At 32.3% G+C, this 18,256-nt stretch overlaps 3 protein-coding genes across 4 annotated transcripts; 1 reads left to right on the forward strand and 2 right to left on the reverse strand.

The window, feature by feature from the left end:
* Positions 1-1,494: 1,494 nt before the first annotated feature.
* Ube4B (Ubiquitination factor E4B) lies at positions 1,495-6,204 on the reverse strand. Of its 2 annotated transcripts, XM_015931642.2 has the most exons (7): positions 5,459-6,204; positions 4,893-5,377; positions 4,684-4,800; positions 2,764-4,302; positions 2,465-2,638; positions 2,040-2,373; positions 1,495-1,950 (listed from the first exon to the last, which is right to left on the reverse strand). In XM_015931642.2, the coding sequence occupies exons 1-7, from the start codon at positions 5,886-5,888 to the stop codon at positions 1,871-1,873; spliced, it is 3,159 nt and encodes a 1,052-aa protein (XP_015787128.1). In that variant the 5' UTR covers positions 5,889-6,204; the 3' UTR covers positions 1,495-1,870. The 2 variants fall into 2 exon arrangements, with proteins under 2 accessions (XP_015787128.1, XP_015787121.1); XM_015931635.3 differs by having other exon boundaries at positions 4,893-6,204.
* Positions 6,205-6,357: 153 nt separating this feature from the next.
* Mnn1 (menin 1) lies at positions 6,358-11,146 on the reverse strand. The gene is made up of 3 exons (XM_015936706.3): positions 10,456-11,146; positions 9,431-9,714; positions 6,358-9,345 (listed from the first exon to the last, which is right to left on the reverse strand). Exons 1-3 carry the CDS (start codon positions 10,865-10,867, stop codon positions 7,792-7,794), a joined length of 2,250 nt encoding a protein of 749 aa, XP_015792192.2. The 5' UTR covers positions 10,868-11,146; the 3' UTR covers positions 6,358-7,791.
* A 1,081-nt stretch (positions 11,147-12,227) lies between these two features.
* LOC107359777 (band 7 protein AGAP004871-like) lies at positions 12,228-17,584 on the forward strand. The gene is made up of 6 exons (XM_015926346.3): positions 12,228-12,579; positions 15,869-16,057; positions 16,140-16,426; positions 16,494-16,549; positions 16,607-16,685; positions 16,760-17,584. Exons 1-6 carry the CDS (start codon positions 12,501-12,503, stop codon positions 16,946-16,948), a joined length of 879 nt encoding a protein of 292 aa, XP_015781832.1. The 5' UTR covers positions 12,228-12,500; the 3' UTR covers positions 16,949-17,584.
* Positions 17,585-18,256: the final 672 nt, after the last annotated feature.

Genomic DNA, 18,256 nt, shown 5'->3' on the forward strand with positions numbered 1-18,256 from the left:
ACAAGCCGACCTGGTTAAAATAGGAAACCTGAAATGTTCTTATATCCTGATGAGAGGCTATCATCTTAATAAGCTTGATGTTGACGATCAAATTAAGCTTATTAAGTTTGCCAATCAGGCTCAAAGTAAAGCCAAATGGGTTCTTAATCACATCGATTTGAGCTCAAACCTTGGACAAAAAGTGTTTCATGAAAATGAAAACGTTCTTCGAATCAGTCACAATTATGCCATTGAATTGTTGAAAGACTATGAACAATATTGTTCAACTTAATCTAACCTAACCGACCCTAACCTAAGTTTGAATATTTCATCTCGTTAAAGGCTAAAGCCAAAATAATTGATGCCACATTGTCAAAAAACAAATTGTTAAAAATGTATATACCAAAAAATCTCAATTAGCATTTAATTGCTAATTATTTTGTTGTAATTTTTTTCTCTTCTAATCTAATCAACCCAAATCTTGCCTACCAACAATGCGTTTTACATTCGCCATTTAAGTTTGTTGTATTTAATACTTGTTTAAACCCATTGATCCCATTAGGCAATTAACAGTCAAAGAAAATGAGTTGAATCAAACCACAAACGCAAGTCAATACATACGGGTATGTGAAAAAGGTAAACCGTCCCCATAGATCCATTGTAATGATGGTAAGTGGCCACAATTGATAAAATATTTAGTTTGATATTACCAACTGTACTTTCTTGACTGTATTTTGCCCATCTATTTTTCCGTTAATCAACCCTGATTCCAGACCATTGAATTGAGGATAAATCACTGTTAAATCTATCCTTCTATCCAATTAAATTTTGCCAAGCAATATAATTAACAAAAGAGTGGAAAAAAACTAAAATGGGAATGGAAAACGCCAAATCTCAATTTACTTTTCATGTTACAATGTATTCTTCTAATCATTTAAGGGGCTAAAAGCTCACTTATCAATTACTATTTACACCTTTTATTGTTGTTAATATTTTCTAATCATAATGTAAATAATAAATAATACAATTTATAAAAAAAACACAAAACGTATGTCAAGTTATTGTTGAACCAGAAAATCGTTTGACCATGAAGTACAAAAAGTGGCAACAAGCCCATCGATTAACAAGGTTGAGTAACTCTTTTTCGTGTCATTTATAGTTGACGAGTATAGTTGAGATTAACTGGATTAACTATTTTAGCACATTAGATAGATTAACACACAAAATAAATTAAACTTTCAACTATAACCAGGTCGCGACTTTAACTCAAAGAGTAAAGGAAGTAGCTTATTTACCCTTTGCTTCAACTAGTAAATTGTTACAAAGACAAGAAAGAAGTCTTTCTCGTTCTTTCTTTTGAAAAGACAAAAGAAATGGAAAGTTCCACATGGCCCATGTGACATGGGCTGTCTTTAATTGAATCACTTACTCATTTGACTAGGAAGATTTAGGTGGAAATTGGGTTCACTTTGAAATCACGAAAAATAAAACAATGGACAATAATTGAAAAGTTAGTTAAGGTCATCTAAGTTAATTTACTGTCGTTTTAAGATTAGTACATTCATTTTAAACCAGTCGTTTGGGATTGGCTTAACATATTCGCGCAAGATTCAAATTACAAATACGAATATCATAATGATAATATTAATAAGCCAAAGTTATTTTTGCAAAAGTACAAAATATAATTATCTTCCTGCAAATTGATAAGAATTAGATGATTTGGTAGACAATGACTTGTTTCCTTTTGATTTATTGTGGTTGCCTCTGTATATAATAAACATTATTTATAAATCTGTCGTACTGATGTCTCTAATAAACAAGTATTTTTTTAGTTTGTTTTTCAGATGAGTTTTTGTGTAAAATGAGAAACATAAATGAAAACTTTAATTGATCAAGGACTACTTCGAGTTTCCTTGAAAGACTGCTGTTTAAATCGTTTCCATTCCTCAATCCTGGCTTTAAGATTGCTATCTGTAAGAAATAATGAGGAAAAAACGGTAAAAATATAATATTAATAGTGAATAATTATCTATTATTTAGTTGATTAAAGTAAATTTTACCTATAACGAGCATATCTTCAGTTAATGGTTGACGATTGAATGGATCAGTATTTGAATTGAGCAAATGACGTATAATAACTGATTTATCAACTATTTTACCACTTGGTAAAATTACAGGTTCATCCATGAGAGTGTCCATCAACGCATCTTTGAACTCTTCTGGGGCATCACTGTAATCCATATTGACATTTGTTTCTCTTATCTTTTCAACTCTTTTCGCCATCTCATTGAATTTGTAAATCGCTGGTTCCGTTTTTATCATCGCTTTTTTCAATCGGAGTATTGCATCTTCAAATAGTGCCTTACTATAAGATCTTTCATCAGCTGCTATAGCCTATTTGAAAGAATTAGAATTATGAAAACATAATGAGTCAAAATAGTGATAATTTCTTGATAACTATCAGTTTGGGTCGAACATTTCGTACCTCACAAAATTTATCAGAATCTAAATGTAAATAAATATCAGTTATCTGGTCCAAAACTTTTTTAGGAGACCAACCATATCTATCGGGGTTTTTGACTTTGAGATTTTTGCACTTAGGTCCACATAGTTGTTGAAGGTTATAATTCAACATCGCAGCTAGTCGATCAATAATTTCCTTTAGAAAAAAAGAAATAAAATTGTTTTATAATAAAAATGTTGAATAAAAATGAAATATACATGTGCGTACATGTATGCATGTAATTGAAAATTATTGGAAATTTCTAAAGGTTAGCAACTTACTGGTTTGTAAAAAGGTTCACGGATGAAAGCAGTTAAATAATGGAACATGTCCATAGTCTCACTAGCTAGAGTCAAATATGACTGACATTGTCTTTCATCATTAACTAATTGCCTTTGTCTTGACGCTTGAGTTTCTGAGGGCTGTTTAGCCCATTCTTCTTTATTTTCTATAGCTTCTTGGACTTCGTGAATTCTTTTTAAAGATTCCAAACTTTCATCTAATAGGTAAGTTGTATCGTTAATGAGCATGTTAACGAAACGAATAAATTGATTTCCAGTTTCAGATTCTTCAATGACAGCTTGTCGATGATACGAGTTAGCCCAAAGTGATTTAAATATTACACTTATGTGGTATCGAATTTGGAATTTATCATAAAATTCAGTGGAAGCTCCAGTTCTCTCGACATCAACGTAAAATTTCATCAGCGCTCTAGCAAGATGAGCTTTTGATAGGGGATGGGATAATATTCTTGAATGAAAACCACCAGTCATTGGATGGAGTATAGGACTTGATACGAAGACCACTTGAATAAGTTTAGCAATGAGGTATGGATTGGCTACACAATGTGATGAACAGATGAAAACAACGATAAATAAGGCTAGATCATCACCATTTGGATCAGATTCAATAAATTGAGGCACATTTTGAAGCGTGAAAAGGAGAAAATCAGCTATATCATCCATGTACCATTCAGGATAAGCAGCGAAAACTTCAGGAACTGCATCAGGTAGCGGAAGATTAACAAGACCAGAGCATGGATCACATCCAACACTTTTTATTAACAAGTTCATAGTCATTGTGTAAAAAGCTAAACATCTACTCAATAATTGCTGATCTAAAATGGCTGCTTCAGCACAGTATTTTGCTTTGACCAGCCTTCGAGCTTGTTCTCTCCAATGTTTTATGGCCAGTTTATGTCTTTGGCTATTAGCGGGATCGTTAGCCCAACTTGACTCGAAAGATTGTAACTCATCAGCCATTCTGTTGTAATCAGTGATGGTCCTTTTTCGCTGTGTGTATCGTCTTATACATGGTATCACGCTTAGGTGATGACAAACTAATGTTAAGTAAAAACATTCAGTATTAAATGCCGGTTCACTAGAATTAGATCCATGTTGTTCCATTACGAACTGTTTTTGCCATTTTTCAGCCTCTGCTGGGGCCAATTTCAACCGAGTTTCATCGGGCTTAATAGCAACTCTGCTAGCCGTCAGGTAAGGATAATATACATCAATTTTGTCCAATTTTATTTTAAGAGATAGTTTTTGTAGAACTGAGAGTAGATTGAGCAAAAAGCCATCCGGAGATAAATTCATCTCGGCTGCTTGCATCTGAGCTTTCTTTTCATTTCGTTTCAGAGCTTCGGTCAGATAGTTCATGGCACCATCCCTACTTGATCGGTTGACTAAAATTCCATAAAAAATATTATGCAATTCTTTACGAATAAATTCCAAATGATTTTGAAGATAAGTATTAATCGACTTGATGGCATCATGTTTTAAAACGCTTTCTCCATAAAATTTCTCTATGATTCGAGGCTGGAAAGAAAAAAATGGTCATTTAATGAGAAAGGAAGTTTTTAGATAATTTGGTAAAAAATAAATAGAATATATCTTTCAAGCATGTTATTAACGTCATTGACTAAGCTCCCGTATAAAAAAAGGAAAGGAGATAATAACAAATAAAGTTCTCTATAAAGATCGTTGAACTTGATTGATTCTGCTGAAATTTTAAAAGCAATGAACAAAAGAAGTTTATGGCCATTAATACTATTGGCCATAGAGAATTGACCTTCAAGTGAGTTAGAAAGAGAGGTGAATATGCTGCTCTCATGATTAGCAAGATGAAATATTTAGAGTGTAATCGCAGAATTAATTTGAATTTACGTAAATTTTTCACTCCAATGAATTAATACTTACATCATCTTCTGCGAATACTGATAAACGTAGAAAAGGTGCCATGAATGTTAGTCTAGCAAATTCGCGACCAGGCGCACTGGACAAAGACTCCGGGAGCCAGTGTTCCATTCTCACTAGCTGAAATTGAAAAGGAATTGAAATTATTATTAGTATATATTTAATGTTTTTAATAAATTAGACAAAGACAAAAGTTCAAAACATAAACTCACCAAATTGCAGATGGGTCTATTTTGTGCAATTTTAATATCACATAATTCAGTCAAAGCATGAAGTGGCAGTTTATATCGATCTTCATGAGTAATGCTACAATACTGTAACATTTCTTGCCATAAAGAGAAGAGTAAAGGTTTGAAGATAGAGGCGAAATTGCCCTCAATACCATCTTCATTGAAGACAGTTGAAGCCAAATCAAATATAAAACTTGTGGGCCAACTATCATGTAAGATGAATGGCGTTAACAGAGATGTAGTACTGTTACCACAGTCGATTGATGGTGAAAAAGTATTTGTTAGCAAAAGAATAGCAAAATTGACACATTGTCCACGAATTTCAGATATTAGTTGTTTAGAGCTTGAAGAAGGGGATAATGATGTTTTTTCCAATACGGCTGATCTTTCATATGATTCCATAAGATATCTGAGCAAGATGGTTCCAACGTTTTTACTTTCAATGATCTCTTTGGAAAATCTTAAACCTGAATTATTTGAAAATAATAATGAAGATGAAGATGAGAGAGATGATGATGATGACGATGATGATAAATGATAAGCTGTACCATTAGTTTCAGATGAACTCCATAAAGGCCAAGTGTATTTATTGTAAACCTCAGTTGGAGCTGAAGGATCTGAAGAGCTGGCAGCAGCTGAAAAGTCACTGATTAGATCCATAAAAACCGCCTCAATGATGGTCATATAGCCTGCAATATCCTCACTGTCGAGTAATTGGTTGTAAGGTTCTTTAGATTGGAGCCGAAAGGTTGATAAAGATACTCCTAAAGTTTTGATTAATATAGACTCCAGCAGAGTTCTCATTCCAATAGTTGGTGGCTTAATCATTTTTTCAGGGCTGTTTGATATTGTTGTTGACGCTGTTGTTGTGGTTACTTGTGGTGACAATTTATTTTCCTCCTCAGTATTATTCTGGTTCACTTGCATAACAATATCGACAGAACTAGTATCCATAGATCCACTCGACAGGTTATCCATTGTTTAGAAAGATGGTTAAAACGAGGAAAAAGAAGGACAAAGAATTTACTAAAAACTACAAAAATTCTATCTTCAAATTAAATACTGTTTGTACACATAAGTACAAGGCAAAATACAGAATATTTAATCCAAGAGACAATAAAAAAAGAAACGACCAGTTTGACTCTTAAGGCAATTCACAGATTAATAGATAAGATGGTTGTAGAAAGGATTACCGTTCCCAAACAACAATTAAATAAGAGATTGATTAGAAAAAGAATTAATTATTATTAACAGACTAATTGCTTTGTAATCGTATCATGTAAAGCTGTTGAGTATGATTTTTATTTTTTTACAGATTCTTAATTCAGATTGCCCTCTGGTGCAAATAAATTTCATCAAAAGATTGCATAAAATGATGAGGAGCAAGAGCCATCTAGTGACTTTTTAATTTCATTAGATTCCCAATTAAATTGATGAAAGAATTGAATAAATTTGCAAATTCCAATGTTTTAATCTTTATTTGCAGATTTTAATACACATCATCAACTGATGACTTGTAACTTCATCAGTTGATTGGTCAACGTAACAAAAATATTTTTACTCTTTTCATGGCAATCAAATCTAAATTGTTCTTACAATATTATTATCCAACTGAATAATCAATCTTTGTGTGACAATGAAAGATTTTAAGGGATTTTTTCAATTCTACAGATACATTTCAACTCAGTTGATTAGATTTCCTTTTGAATATTTGTTTGAACAGTACAAGACTTCGCAACTGGATAATGGTCATTGACGATTATTTAGACTGTCCTCGTTCTTAGCTTCAGTGTTTATCGGATCAATTGTTGGTTTCAGCTTACGGATTGTAGAGATCCCTTGTTTTGTCAGCAATTGTATAGTCAAAAAAAACAATTTACAATATAACATCAAATTAGAATTTGATTCTCATTTTGATATTTGAATTAATAACAGAACATTCAATTGAGAAGAAGGATTTAGCATAATTTTTTGATAAAACAACATAATCTGTCTTCTTGTTTTGAAGAGCAAACATCCATTGAAGTCAATGTTTGAAACATTGTTGAGGGAAAGAAAGAATAATTAATAAATTGTGAAAATGTCTTACAATTTTGATCTTTATAACGAATTATTTGACAAAAATTAGCAAAATAAAATATTTAGCTTCAGGCTGGTTCATATTGATTAATAATGAACAAAAAAATAACAATAATTCGTAATGAAGATTAGTCTATCAATTGCGATACACTAATTGAAGTCTGAATTAATTCAATTGAAATGTACAATCAAGGTAAGATTAACATTGGAATAGCAATTAGAGTGAAAGGATGTAAGCAATTGAAAATACTATTTAACATGATTTTTTTTTATTTAAATGGTTTCTTCTCTAACTAGTGCGATTGGCAACGTTAAAGTTAATGATTTAATCAACATAAAAAATATGCTAATTAAGAAGATCAAAAAAGTATAACCAGTGCATTGAAAGTAAATTGGTTTAGCTAACTATATGGCTTTTCAATTGCTTTCACAGGTATAAATGGGAGAGATTATTGGAGGCAATTAAATGATCATGAGATCATGAGAAGGACTAAATTTTAAAATAAGAATACGTATTAGTACGTAACAAATGATCGAAGATGCATAAAGGGAAAAGATGACAATTAGAGGATGTACAAAGTAAAGGGTTTCTTTGGTCATTCCAAGGAAATAAAATGGGAAAATTGGAAAAAATTAAAAAAATTAAAATAACTTAAAATAACAACAAGGTGAAAAGCAAAAAAACCAAACTTCACAATCAAGCAAAGATTGTAAAATCTTGAAAGAAAAGACTAAAGGTAAATAAATGCAAGAAATATATCATTAGATATATCGTGAAGAATAATTGTGTTTTGATTTACTTTCAGTCCCGACGAGTCCTTTTGCTTGACCTGACTCCTGAGACTGAGGACAGAGTAGTTGCAATGGTTGTTGTTGCAAGAAAATCAAATTCACCTTGGCATTGGTGACCTGAGCCAAATGATCCAAGTCGGGGTCGCTTAGAAATATGAACCTGAGATTGTGCTGTAAGCTGCAATTGGATTGCAGAAGTATTCAATTTTTCTGCTAACAATAAATCTTTTAATCCAATCATTTTCTGACTCTGAAGATAAACGATACATTCACCATTCTCATGGTGACCATTACTCTCCCTAGTCGGATGACTTTTATCTTCGGAAGTTGTTGAGTTTTTGGTGTTGAAATTTTTGCTGGTTTCCTTGTGTTTCTTTTCATTCTCAGATTCATCAGATTGGTCCGGCTGAGAAGCGTTCCTGCTTTCTGAATTTGGTTCACAAGAAATATTGAGAAGTGTTTCAGAGTTAAGGATTGGATTTGAACATTCAGCAGCCATCTTAACAATTTGAGGGTCAAGTTCATCCTTTGATTTGTCATATGTACCTGATTTTAGATTCTGTTCAATCCTTTCTCCATCTTCTTTTAAATCTTCTTCAATAGATTTAATTATTTCATCAGGAGTTCGGATAGGAGAGGTTGGAGATTTCGAAGGCTCATCATTAGAGGTGCTTGAATCAGAGTTGCAAGTTTTGGGACCATTGCCTTTTTCACTTTGATCAGAAGTGTTGTGCTCTGATTGACTTCCCTCTGTACAATCTTGATTGATTTTATCGTGATTTTTAAGATTCTTTTCAACATCTTTAATTTTGATTTGTGCTTTATTACGGACATGGGATGTGAATTTTGAGATTGTGGCAACAAACGGCTTAGCCCAGCCAATGTGCAAAACTGGTGTAGGAGATTCTTCTTCCCAGCCACAGAGTCCATCATAAAATGCCAGCAAAGATGCAAAACATTCGGGATCTTGGAGGAGAGGAATTTTTGAAACTTTACTTGGTTCGCATCCACCAGCTGAGACGACTTTAACCATATGTGGAATGAGATCATTAGCTATTTCAAGAAATTCTTTGTAAATTTCTTCGTCATCTCGGGTATAATTATAACAACGAATGACTGAAGCAGCATCAGCCCATGATTTGAGAGCTTCCTTGAAACGTCCATTACGAAAATAATAACTTGCCAGGAAACAGTAAGGATAAACATGCTGATTATCGTACATTTTCTTATTAATTTCAATAGCTTCTTGATATAATCCGATTGCATCTTTGGGTGCTTTTGGTGTCGGATTAACTTCTTCTAAATCACCAAGATTACCAATACCCATAGGATATTTAACCAACAAACCTTTATCGTAAAGAACCCATAAAAGTTTTTGTTGTATTGATGCTAACTGTTCAGATTCACTAGCTGTGCTGATGGATGGATTCATAGAAGCAACTAATGCGCAAACTATCATAGATGGTGTACATAAAACAGGATAACCATTTAGATACAACCAACAATTTGCTGTGACAACAGGTTGTCCCCTTTTATCCTCACTTCCTTTGCCGCGCCATGAAATCTGAAAATTTATTCAAAAAAAGATTAAGTCAATAATACAATGCATTTAACAGGCATACAATTTTTTAATTTGTAAGGCAACTTACCTCTGCGGTTTGTTCATTTCCAGGCTCTCCAAAAATAACCCAAGCGTGGTCTTCACTCAAAGCCAGACGGACATCATTAAGCTCTAATACTTGGCATGCAGCAGCAATCGCAAGTGTTACACCAAAACGGTCAAGTTTTTCTTCCATAGTATAAGAATACAAAGTTTGAAGATGAGCTTTATTTGTGTAATAACCTCTCGTTAGATTAGACCAAATTGCATCAATAACTTTTTTGATTAACTCTCGTGATGTCTTTTTAGGATGATCTCGATGATCAACTGAGCCTATTGAAAAAAAAGACAAAGATTTAAGCTTTTAAAAATGATTTATAGAAAATAACATTTGAGCAGACAAGTTCTAGTTCAAGAACCTAGCAAGGATTTTTCCAATTCAGTGTATTTAATCGTAAATGCAGTCAGAAATTGTTCATTGCTGGCTTATATAAGAATCAATTTAAATCGAGCTCAAAAAGTTTTGATTCTAACTTTAATGAAGTAAAGAAAAGTTAGTGAAAGATTGAAACAAAGATTTGAAAATTGCAAAAGCATTGGTCATTTTGGGTATCAAGAGTTGTTTTTGAGTTTAACTCTTTTGTTCACTCTTTTTTTATAACATTAACCTTGAAACTAGTTAACTCAAGTTTGCAAAAATGTGGTAATGTTTATGTCCATTGTTGCTTTTGGCTTGTAGTAAGGTAAGATAAAAGAATACCGAGAGAGAAGAAGAGAGAGAAACTGAGAGCATGAGAGTAACAAAGACTTTTAACTCTTTAAAAAGACCAAAGTAAAAAAGAATCATAACGAGCGGCATCAAAGGCAAGAAAAGAGCTGAAAAAGCAGAAGAGAAAAAAAGAAAGGGAAAACTGGTTGAAGGCTAAAGTTTGCCTTCTATTCTGGTTAATGTTGGCGGTTAATTTTCGAGCTTACCATAAAGCATGGAAAAGATGTTTTTAGACATTAATATTAATAGAAGGACAAAAGATGTGAATAATTTTAAGATAAAAACGAAAGTAAACAGTGATTTACCTTTGATTTGGCTGATAAATTTTTTGTACAATGGTTCAACATGGTCCCATTTGACCGGAGGTATTTCTAACTCTTCTCTACTCGAGGACGCTGTATGATCGGAGATGAAAGAAGCTGATGACCCTTTACCATTACCATTGGTATCCACATCACCACTAGCACCAGATACACTTCCAGAATCATCTGATTGTTTAATGAAATAATCAGACGAGTAGGTTGACGAAGAAGGTGAAAGAGGAGTTTGAGCACAAGTTAAAGTGTGTTCAATGTGTCCCAATAAGATGGAAAGAAAAGTTAAATCAGGCTGATGATTTGAATCAATTAGTCGTTGAAATAAATCGACGACACTCTTAATTGTAGTTAATGGAAAATAACTACGTAAACTATTAATTTGTCTATGGCGATTTGACATGTTTTTTTACTGTTATTACTGTAGTTCAAATGTTAGAGAAATGTTCAAATACACATTTTTTTCACATCACGAGGGAAGATTTTTGGATGGGTTTAGAGAAAGATGAGAAACGGACAATGATTTCACTTAACAACAATCAGCCCATGAAAAACAATTGAACAAAACAGAAGGTTAAATTGGCAATTAAAACAAATGAAAAGATTAAAGTAAAATTAAATGTCAATTATGTTAAAAATTATCCCTCATTTCAAGTGTAAACAACATGAGCAATACTAGTAAGGAGTTAAGCAAAAAGGTTACCATTGGCTTGTAAAATGAAGCAACAGTCAACATCCAATCACAAAAAGAGTAACAAACCTACGCGGTCATTTTGAATTTCTGGTATCAACCAGTAAAACTTGTCTTTAAAAAAACATTAAACACTTTTATTCCAAAACATGACAAAACCATGAATAATGACTATAAATGAATTTTCCATCAAATTATGCCTGGTCAACCTTTTCATTACCCAAAATTAGTCTACATTAAACATTTTGCCACAAAGCTAACCAATTTACCAATTGATACACTAATAATCAAGCATAAATTGTGACTCAAATCTGATCAGATTTTATCAATCAATCCTGAAATTCCGAAAATCGTGACTCTTTCACTTCTAAATGCTCATTAGGCAACTGTGACAATTCAAATTCCTTATTCTTACCAAATTTGAAGGTTAAATCTACTAGATGTGAACGCAACCCTTGAAAATAATTTTGGTCTGAACTTTGAATATTTCATGGTTTTCCCTTTCTATCTCACTCATGGTTGCCACAACAAGATTGATTCAATAACAATAATATGTCAATGATACAGTTAAAATGGGCCAACAGGTAATATTGATTAAACTTGATCCAATAAAAGCAAAATGTATTATTTTCTCAATATTTGTTTATCTTCAACATTTGAAATACAATTTTTCAACATTACATTGAAACCAGAATAATTAGCTCATGAATTGAATGGAAGCAACTCTTTATGATTTTAAAATCGCTAACAACAATTGATTACATGACCTATTGGCAGCTTTAATTGATGCTTTCATTGTTGCTTCCATTCACTCATTTACAATAATCAATACATTTGCACCATTTGAAGCTGTATTTTTTTCAAATTTTTAGGTAAACACTTGATTTTATGGAAGGTTAACTTTGATCAATCTTGATATCGACTAACAGCAATGGGAGTCATTATTTTTCTTCAGCTTTCTTATTCATGTAAATTATCATCCAAATAATCTTCATAGCAACTAGCATTTCATGGGATGATTAAGAAAATGAAACTAAACAAATAATGAATAATGACGATTGAACTTTATTTTTGTTGTGTTATGATAAACTCGATTCACGAAACTTTTACTCAAATAATTACTGTTTGACGTATTCAAGTTGCTTTTTATTGTTTCTTGCATCTTCGTGATATAAACAGTAACTAGTTCAAACTCAAAGTTAAATATAATTGCGACTTTAATTCGTCATAAGTTACTTTGAAACTTTCATGTTGTTTTAATCTATCGACTTTGATCCATCCAAGTTGATTAACGGAATAATTTGGTGCCAGTGATTGTACAGACTTCATTTTATTATAAGTTTACATGGAAATGGCATTTGAAAATAAACCAGAATCAAGTACAAACGGACATGCAAGTGGATTAACCAGAACTGTAGCCAATGGTAAGTTATATCATAATAAAAGTAACAGGTAAAAATACTAAAAGACGAGTAAATCTCTCTATTAGTTAGACAGTTTCTAGGACCGAAGTTAATAAATTGAACTTTGGCTAAATATGCGTACTTGACCGAAAAATAAAATTTTAGGGTTTTGACCCGAAGTCTAGATTAGAGAGGGTTGACTGTGTGTGATATATGGTGCAAAAAGGTTAAAGTTGAGCTTCTCTGTGGATTTTAAAATAGTTGCTTGATAATAATTTAACAATTTTAAGTCCTATTTATTGAGAAGATCTAATTGCTTAGAATCTTTAAATACGTAAAAAACGTACGTTTCTCAAAATAAGGCCATTTCTGATTGATCATAAAGTTGCACGAGTGAAATAAGTTGCACAAAAAAATCTATTACTTCCATAGCTGAACAAAAGGCGATCGAAGTTTCAACTTTGAACTCTATTTTCCTAAACTGTCCATCGGATGAATTATTTAATAGCACCAATGGACTCAGTTTTTATACCTTTACAAACTTAACAAGTCTTAGATCAAATTTTCGAGACTTCAGCAGTACTTTCTACATTTCATTTGAAAACACAACTAGAAAATTTGTTTATTTACCAAGAAATGGGTTGAGATGAGTTTCTCTTGTTAAAGAAGTTGTTTCTCGTACATTTACATTCCAAATATTATCGTGACCCAAATGCGTTAATGTTATTATATTGAATTTAGCTCTTAATTAGTAGAGAATCAAATTAGTGAAAGAATAATGACTGTAGGTGCTACCATACTCGAAATATCGAGGTTCAAAGTTTTAGGGCCAATGGCCAAAATCAAGAGAAATGTTGATTAATTGCAAAAAGTATTCAATTCATGATGTGAGCCAGCAATTTTTATGGACTTGTAATAAGTTTAGGCTCTCTAACCCTTACGGTCATAGAAAGAGGTCGGTTCATGAGAAAATTGAACTGGATCTGTTTTACAGACACAGGAAATGTTATTTGGCAAAATAAGACCATTTTCTTGTTGTTCATCAAAAGTTGCAACAGTAAAATGAGTTTTACGAAAAAACTACTTCTATTGTGGAACAAAAAGGCGATCGAAGTTTCAATTTTGATCTCGATTTTCTTAAAAACTGTCCCTCATATGAATTATTTAATAGTACCAATGGACTCAGTTTTTAAGCCCCTACAAACCCACCAAGTCTCAACTCTTTACTCAAATTTTCGAGTCTTTTGCAGTAATTTTTGCATTTCATTTGCAGGTTTAACCAGAAAATTGCTTCATTTACCAAGAAATGGGTTGAGATGAGTTTCTTTTGTTAAATGAGTTGTTGCTCGTACATTTAGGTTCAAAATATCATGGCCCGAATGCGTTAATGTAAAGTTATTATATTGAATTGAATTAGTAATTAGTAGAGAATCAAGTTAGTGATATATTAATGACTGTAAGTGCTACCATACTCGAAATATCGAGGTTCAAAGTTTTAAAGCTAATGGCCAAAATCACAGAGAACTATCAATAAATTGTTAAAAGCATTCAAACCATGATATGAACCAACAATTTGCATGGACTTGTAATAATTTTCGACTCTCTAAGTCTTGCGGTCGCAGAAAGAGGTCGGTTTAAGTTAAAATCGAACTAATCTGTTTTATTTTTAGCAGAAAATTTTATTTATCGAAATAATTACATTTTATGGTTGATCATTTAAAGCTACATTAGCAAAATAAATCGCAAAGCAGAATCTGCTTCCATGAACGTACAAAGAGCGATCAAAGTTTCAACTTCGAACTCGATTTTCTCGAAACCTGTGATTCCTAGAAACTTTTTAATTACCAAAATGAGCGCAGTTTTTATGTCCCTTCAAACCAGTAGAGTTTAAATTTGGAAGAAATCAATTCTTACCCTGTTTTCACCTAATAAAATAATGGTTTGTGCATAAAAGTAACTATTGTGTCTTGTTAAACGTTTATGCAAACCAAAATCTTAGCATTGTAATGATTTCATTATTGAACGAATCATTTCAGATTTTATTCAATATTAAGTCATATAATATCATAGCTCATAATGAAATCCAATGTTCAGTCAAAGAATGGTGATTGTTGGAGGTTTTGTTCTCGAAATATCGAGGCTCAAAGTTTTTCGTCTAATGGTCGAAATCGAGAGAACTGTTTCTAGATTTGAAAAAATTTTCATTCCATGATGTGTGTTAATAATTTATGTGGCCCGATACTAAGTTTCAGTTTTCTTACTCCTATGGTCACAGAAAGAAATCAATTTGTGTAAAAATCGAAGTGATCTATTTTATTTTGAACAGAAAACTTTATTTACCGAAATAAGTACAGTTTATCGTTGATCACCAAAATTTACACCAGAAAAATGACTTTCGTGAAAAAACCTACTTCCATAAATGCACAAAAAGCGGTCAAAGTTTCAACTTCGAGTTCGATTTTCTCGAAAACTATAGATCACAAAGATTTTCAAACCGCATTGATGAGTGCAGTTTTTATATCCCTACAAATTGGTAGAGTTTAAATTCTGAAGAAATTAGTTCTTAGCCTGTTTTCACCTAATAAAAAAACTATTTGTGCATAAAAGTGACAATTGTGTCTTTCTAGCTTACTTTAAACACTTTAATGGTTAAACTGTTTAATTAATCAATACAAAACTTTTCTAGAATTCAGTTTATTCTATCAATTCAGTTGATTGCTTTAAATTCTACTCTCTAACTCTTACGGTCACTGAATACGGGATGTTTAATCTGAAAACTGAAGTGATCTTTAGCACAGAAGTAGTGAATCAATTGATTCCTTATTAAACCATATTGCATACTCTACCCATTATAAGCTTGATATTACATGGTTTATTGCATTCTGAATCATAGGTCGCTTCAACTATTGTCCTTTTATTCAAATCGAAACTTTCCGTTTGAGCTAGCCAATGCTTTCATATTCAAACCAACTTATTTTACTCGCAACTTACATTCTGTTAGATCCAAATCGCATTTGTAAAAAGTATCGCTGAAAATAAAGTGAATATGAAAAGTGAACATTTGTCCAGCTTTAATTTTTCTTTTCTATTCTATTTCAATCTAATTACCAATATAATTGCATTCTAACTCCCAATAAGATCTCAAATATAAAATGTAGAAGTCCCGCGATTTTTTCGCAAAAAACTTTTGCATAGCTGGTGACTATTTAAACATAACCATTCAAAAGTAAACTGTCGCAAAATCATTAGAAAAGAAATGCAAGACAGAAATTTGAAATCGGTAAATGATGAGTTTGTTTTTCGCTTTCAGATTCAATCAGTAATCCTGGTGAGGAGGCTCATGGTACTTGTGCTAATATATTGACCATCGTTTCAATCATATTTGCTGTTCTTACTGCACCTTTATCATTATTTTTCTGCGTCAAAGTTGTCCAAGAATATGAAAGAGCCGTTATCTTCAGATTGGGTCGATTGTTGAGTGGTGGAGCTAAAGGTCCAGGTAAAAATAGAGAATCGATTAAATAACAATTTGCTTCGAATGCATAAAGTTTACTTAATGAGTGCTTCTTTCGTCTTTTCAGGTATTTTCATTATTTTACCCTGCATTGAAAATTATACCAAAGTTGACCTGAGAACTTTAACTTTTGATGTTCCACCGCAAGAAATATTGACCAAAGATTCAGTCACAGTTTCAGTCGATGCCGTTGTTTATTATAGAGTGAATAATGCAACCATATCAATTGCGAACGTTGAAAATGCTCATCATTCAACCCGATTGCTGGCTCAAACAACCTTACGGAATATGCTGGGAACTCATAATCTTCATGAGATTCTTTCTGATCGAGAATTAATTTCAACTTCTATGCAGGTAATCAATCAATATAAAGATTAATTGGTGAAAGTTTAGATTAAACTTTTACAATATATTCTTACAGACTGTATTAGATGAAGCTACTGAACGCTGGGGAATCAAAGTTGAACGAACTGAAATGTGAGTTGAAAGTGTTTGAATTGCGAATTAAAAATTAATTATTGTTATCTTCAACAGTAAAGACGTTCGTCTACCTGTACAATTACAACGAGCAATGGCAGCTGAAGCAGAAGCAGCACGAGAAGCTCGAGCAAAGGTAAAACGCTTTCAGTTGATTAATTTTGTCCAATTGCAAACTTTGATTCATTTAAAATCTTTACTCATTGATAGGTTATTGCCGCTGAAGGTGAACAAAAAGCATCCCGAGCATTGAAAGAAGCTGCTGAAGTGATCACTCAGTCTCCGGCCGCGATTCAATTGCGCTACCTTCAAACGCTCAACACCATTTCTGCGGAAAAAAATTCAACCATTGTGTTTCCATTTCCTATTGATTTACTGGCTAAACTTGTACAAAAATGAGGTCCAATTTAATTGAATTCACCAAGAAAGCGAAGCAAATTTATTAGGTGAACAAATGAGTTATATTAAAAGGTTACAAATTTCATGGGCTCAACATAAAACCGTCTGGTGATGATTAATTCGAGGAAGGATAAAAATTTGCAAAAAAAGTAACCTTACGAACTGATCATGTACTTTAACCTTCAATCATACAGAGCACAATAGCCCAAATAGCCGTTTTTGAGTCGTTGATAATTTTTTTGTCCTTTGCGCGAATTATTTCACTGAATTTCATAAAGTCAATGAATCAAAGTTTTGTTGATAATTTTGCAGGTAAAATAGTCGGCACTACAAGGTGCAATATTGCTTCAAAGTCGGCAAGGTTGATTTTTTATGAAAACATATCGAAACCTTTGAACTTATCATCTTGCTCAAATAATATTAACTTTGTGATAGGAGTAACGAAAAATCAGCTTGATCTAACTCTGAATTGTACGAGCATTGCAAAACAAAGGTAAAATTTGGTGCTTTTGTGATCTACGAAAAGACAAAAAAGTTATAAACGATTCAAAAAGGGCTATTTAGATATTATGCTCTTTATAACATAAAATTGTACATTCAATGAGTTTTGATCAATAAAATATAACATTAGACTTTGACTGAATATTCTTGTTGCTTGTTTTAATCGCAGTTCATTTCAATTTGAATGGCGCTACAATGCCAGACTGCATTTCGATATTAGCTTGGTTCATTCCCTTTTCATCATATTCACATCAATTATTTGCAAATATTATTGAAAACCAACAGCCAAGAAATATTTTTAATAACATCGGCTCACTGGTTAGAAATGAATAATCTTACTGCAGGATAGGACCTTGATTGCGATAAATATCTATAAAAAACCGAAAAGTTGTTGATCAACCATATTATACTGATTATAATATGATATATGCAAAATATTATTCAATAAATCAGAATCTAAATGTTACTAAAGTTAAATGTTACCAAAATTCAAAAACATATTCGGAATTCAGTTTCAGTTCATTTATTGCAACCGTCGACTTAAAGCTGGAAATACTAAAAATTTTAGCTTTGCTTCTTGAATTTGTAAAGAATTTTGCTAATCCAACAAGTTTTTATCAAAATAATTGATTGAAAAATAAAACCTGGAAGATGCCGAACGAGACTAAGAGACCAAAAGACTACAGATGAATTTGAAACTGACTAAATTATTGAACGAATTATTTAGCAATGTTGACATGATTAGGATAACAAAAACCTAAATCAAGATTGTCTAAGCAGTTGATAGCAACGAAATGAATGGCAAGG

Source organism: Tetranychus urticae, chromosome 1 (genome assembly GCF_039701765.1).
Source record: "Tetranychus urticae isolate SD_2017Ah chromosome 1, NJAU_TeUrti_SD_1.0, whole genome shotgun sequence".
Lineage (NCBI taxonomy): Eukaryota > Metazoa > Arthropoda > Arachnida > Trombidiformes > Tetranychidae > Tetranychus > Tetranychus urticae.

What these genes read in the sequence shown, in the direction of transcription:
- Ube4B (XM_015931635.3), bottom strand. Translation starts at nt 5,888, where the DNA reads ATGGATAACCTGTCGAGTGGATCTATGGATACTAGTTCTGTCGATATT. An exon ending in ATTCTGATAAATTTTGTGAG is followed by an intron (nt 2,374 to 2,464) that starts GTACGAAATGTT and finishes TCTTTCAAATAG; the next exon opens with GCTATAGCAGCTGATGAAAG. An exon ending in TGAAGATATGCTCGTTATAG is followed by an intron (nt 1,951 to 2,039) that starts GTAAAATTTACT and finishes TATTTCTTACAG; the next exon opens with ATAGCAATCTTAAAGCCAGG.
- LOC107359777 (XM_015926346.3), top strand. Translation starts at nt 12,501, where the DNA reads ATGGAAATGGCATTTGAAAATAAACCAGAATCAAGTACAAACGGACAT. An exon ending in TGGTGGAGCTAAAGGTCCAG is followed by an intron (nt 16,058 to 16,139) that starts GTAAAAATAGAG and finishes TCGTCTTTTCAG; the next exon opens with GTATTTTCATTATTTTACCC. An exon ending in CACGAGAAGCTCGAGCAAAG is followed by an intron (nt 16,686 to 16,759) that starts GTAAAACGCTTT and finishes ACTCATTGATAG; the next exon opens with GTTATTGCCGCTGAAGGTGA.
- Mnn1 (XM_015936706.3), bottom strand. Translation starts at nt 10,867, where the DNA reads ATGTCAAATCGCCATAGACAAATTAATAGTTTACGTAGTTATTTTCCA. An exon ending in ATTTATCAGCCAAATCAAAG is followed by an intron (nt 9,715 to 10,455) that starts GTAAATCACTGT and finishes TTTTTTCAATAG; the next exon opens with GCTCAGTTGATCATCGAGAT. An exon ending in GAAATGAACAAACCGCAGAG is followed by an intron (nt 9,346 to 9,430) that starts GTAAGTTGCCTT and finishes ATAAATTTTCAG; the next exon opens with ATTTCATGGCGCGGCAAAGG.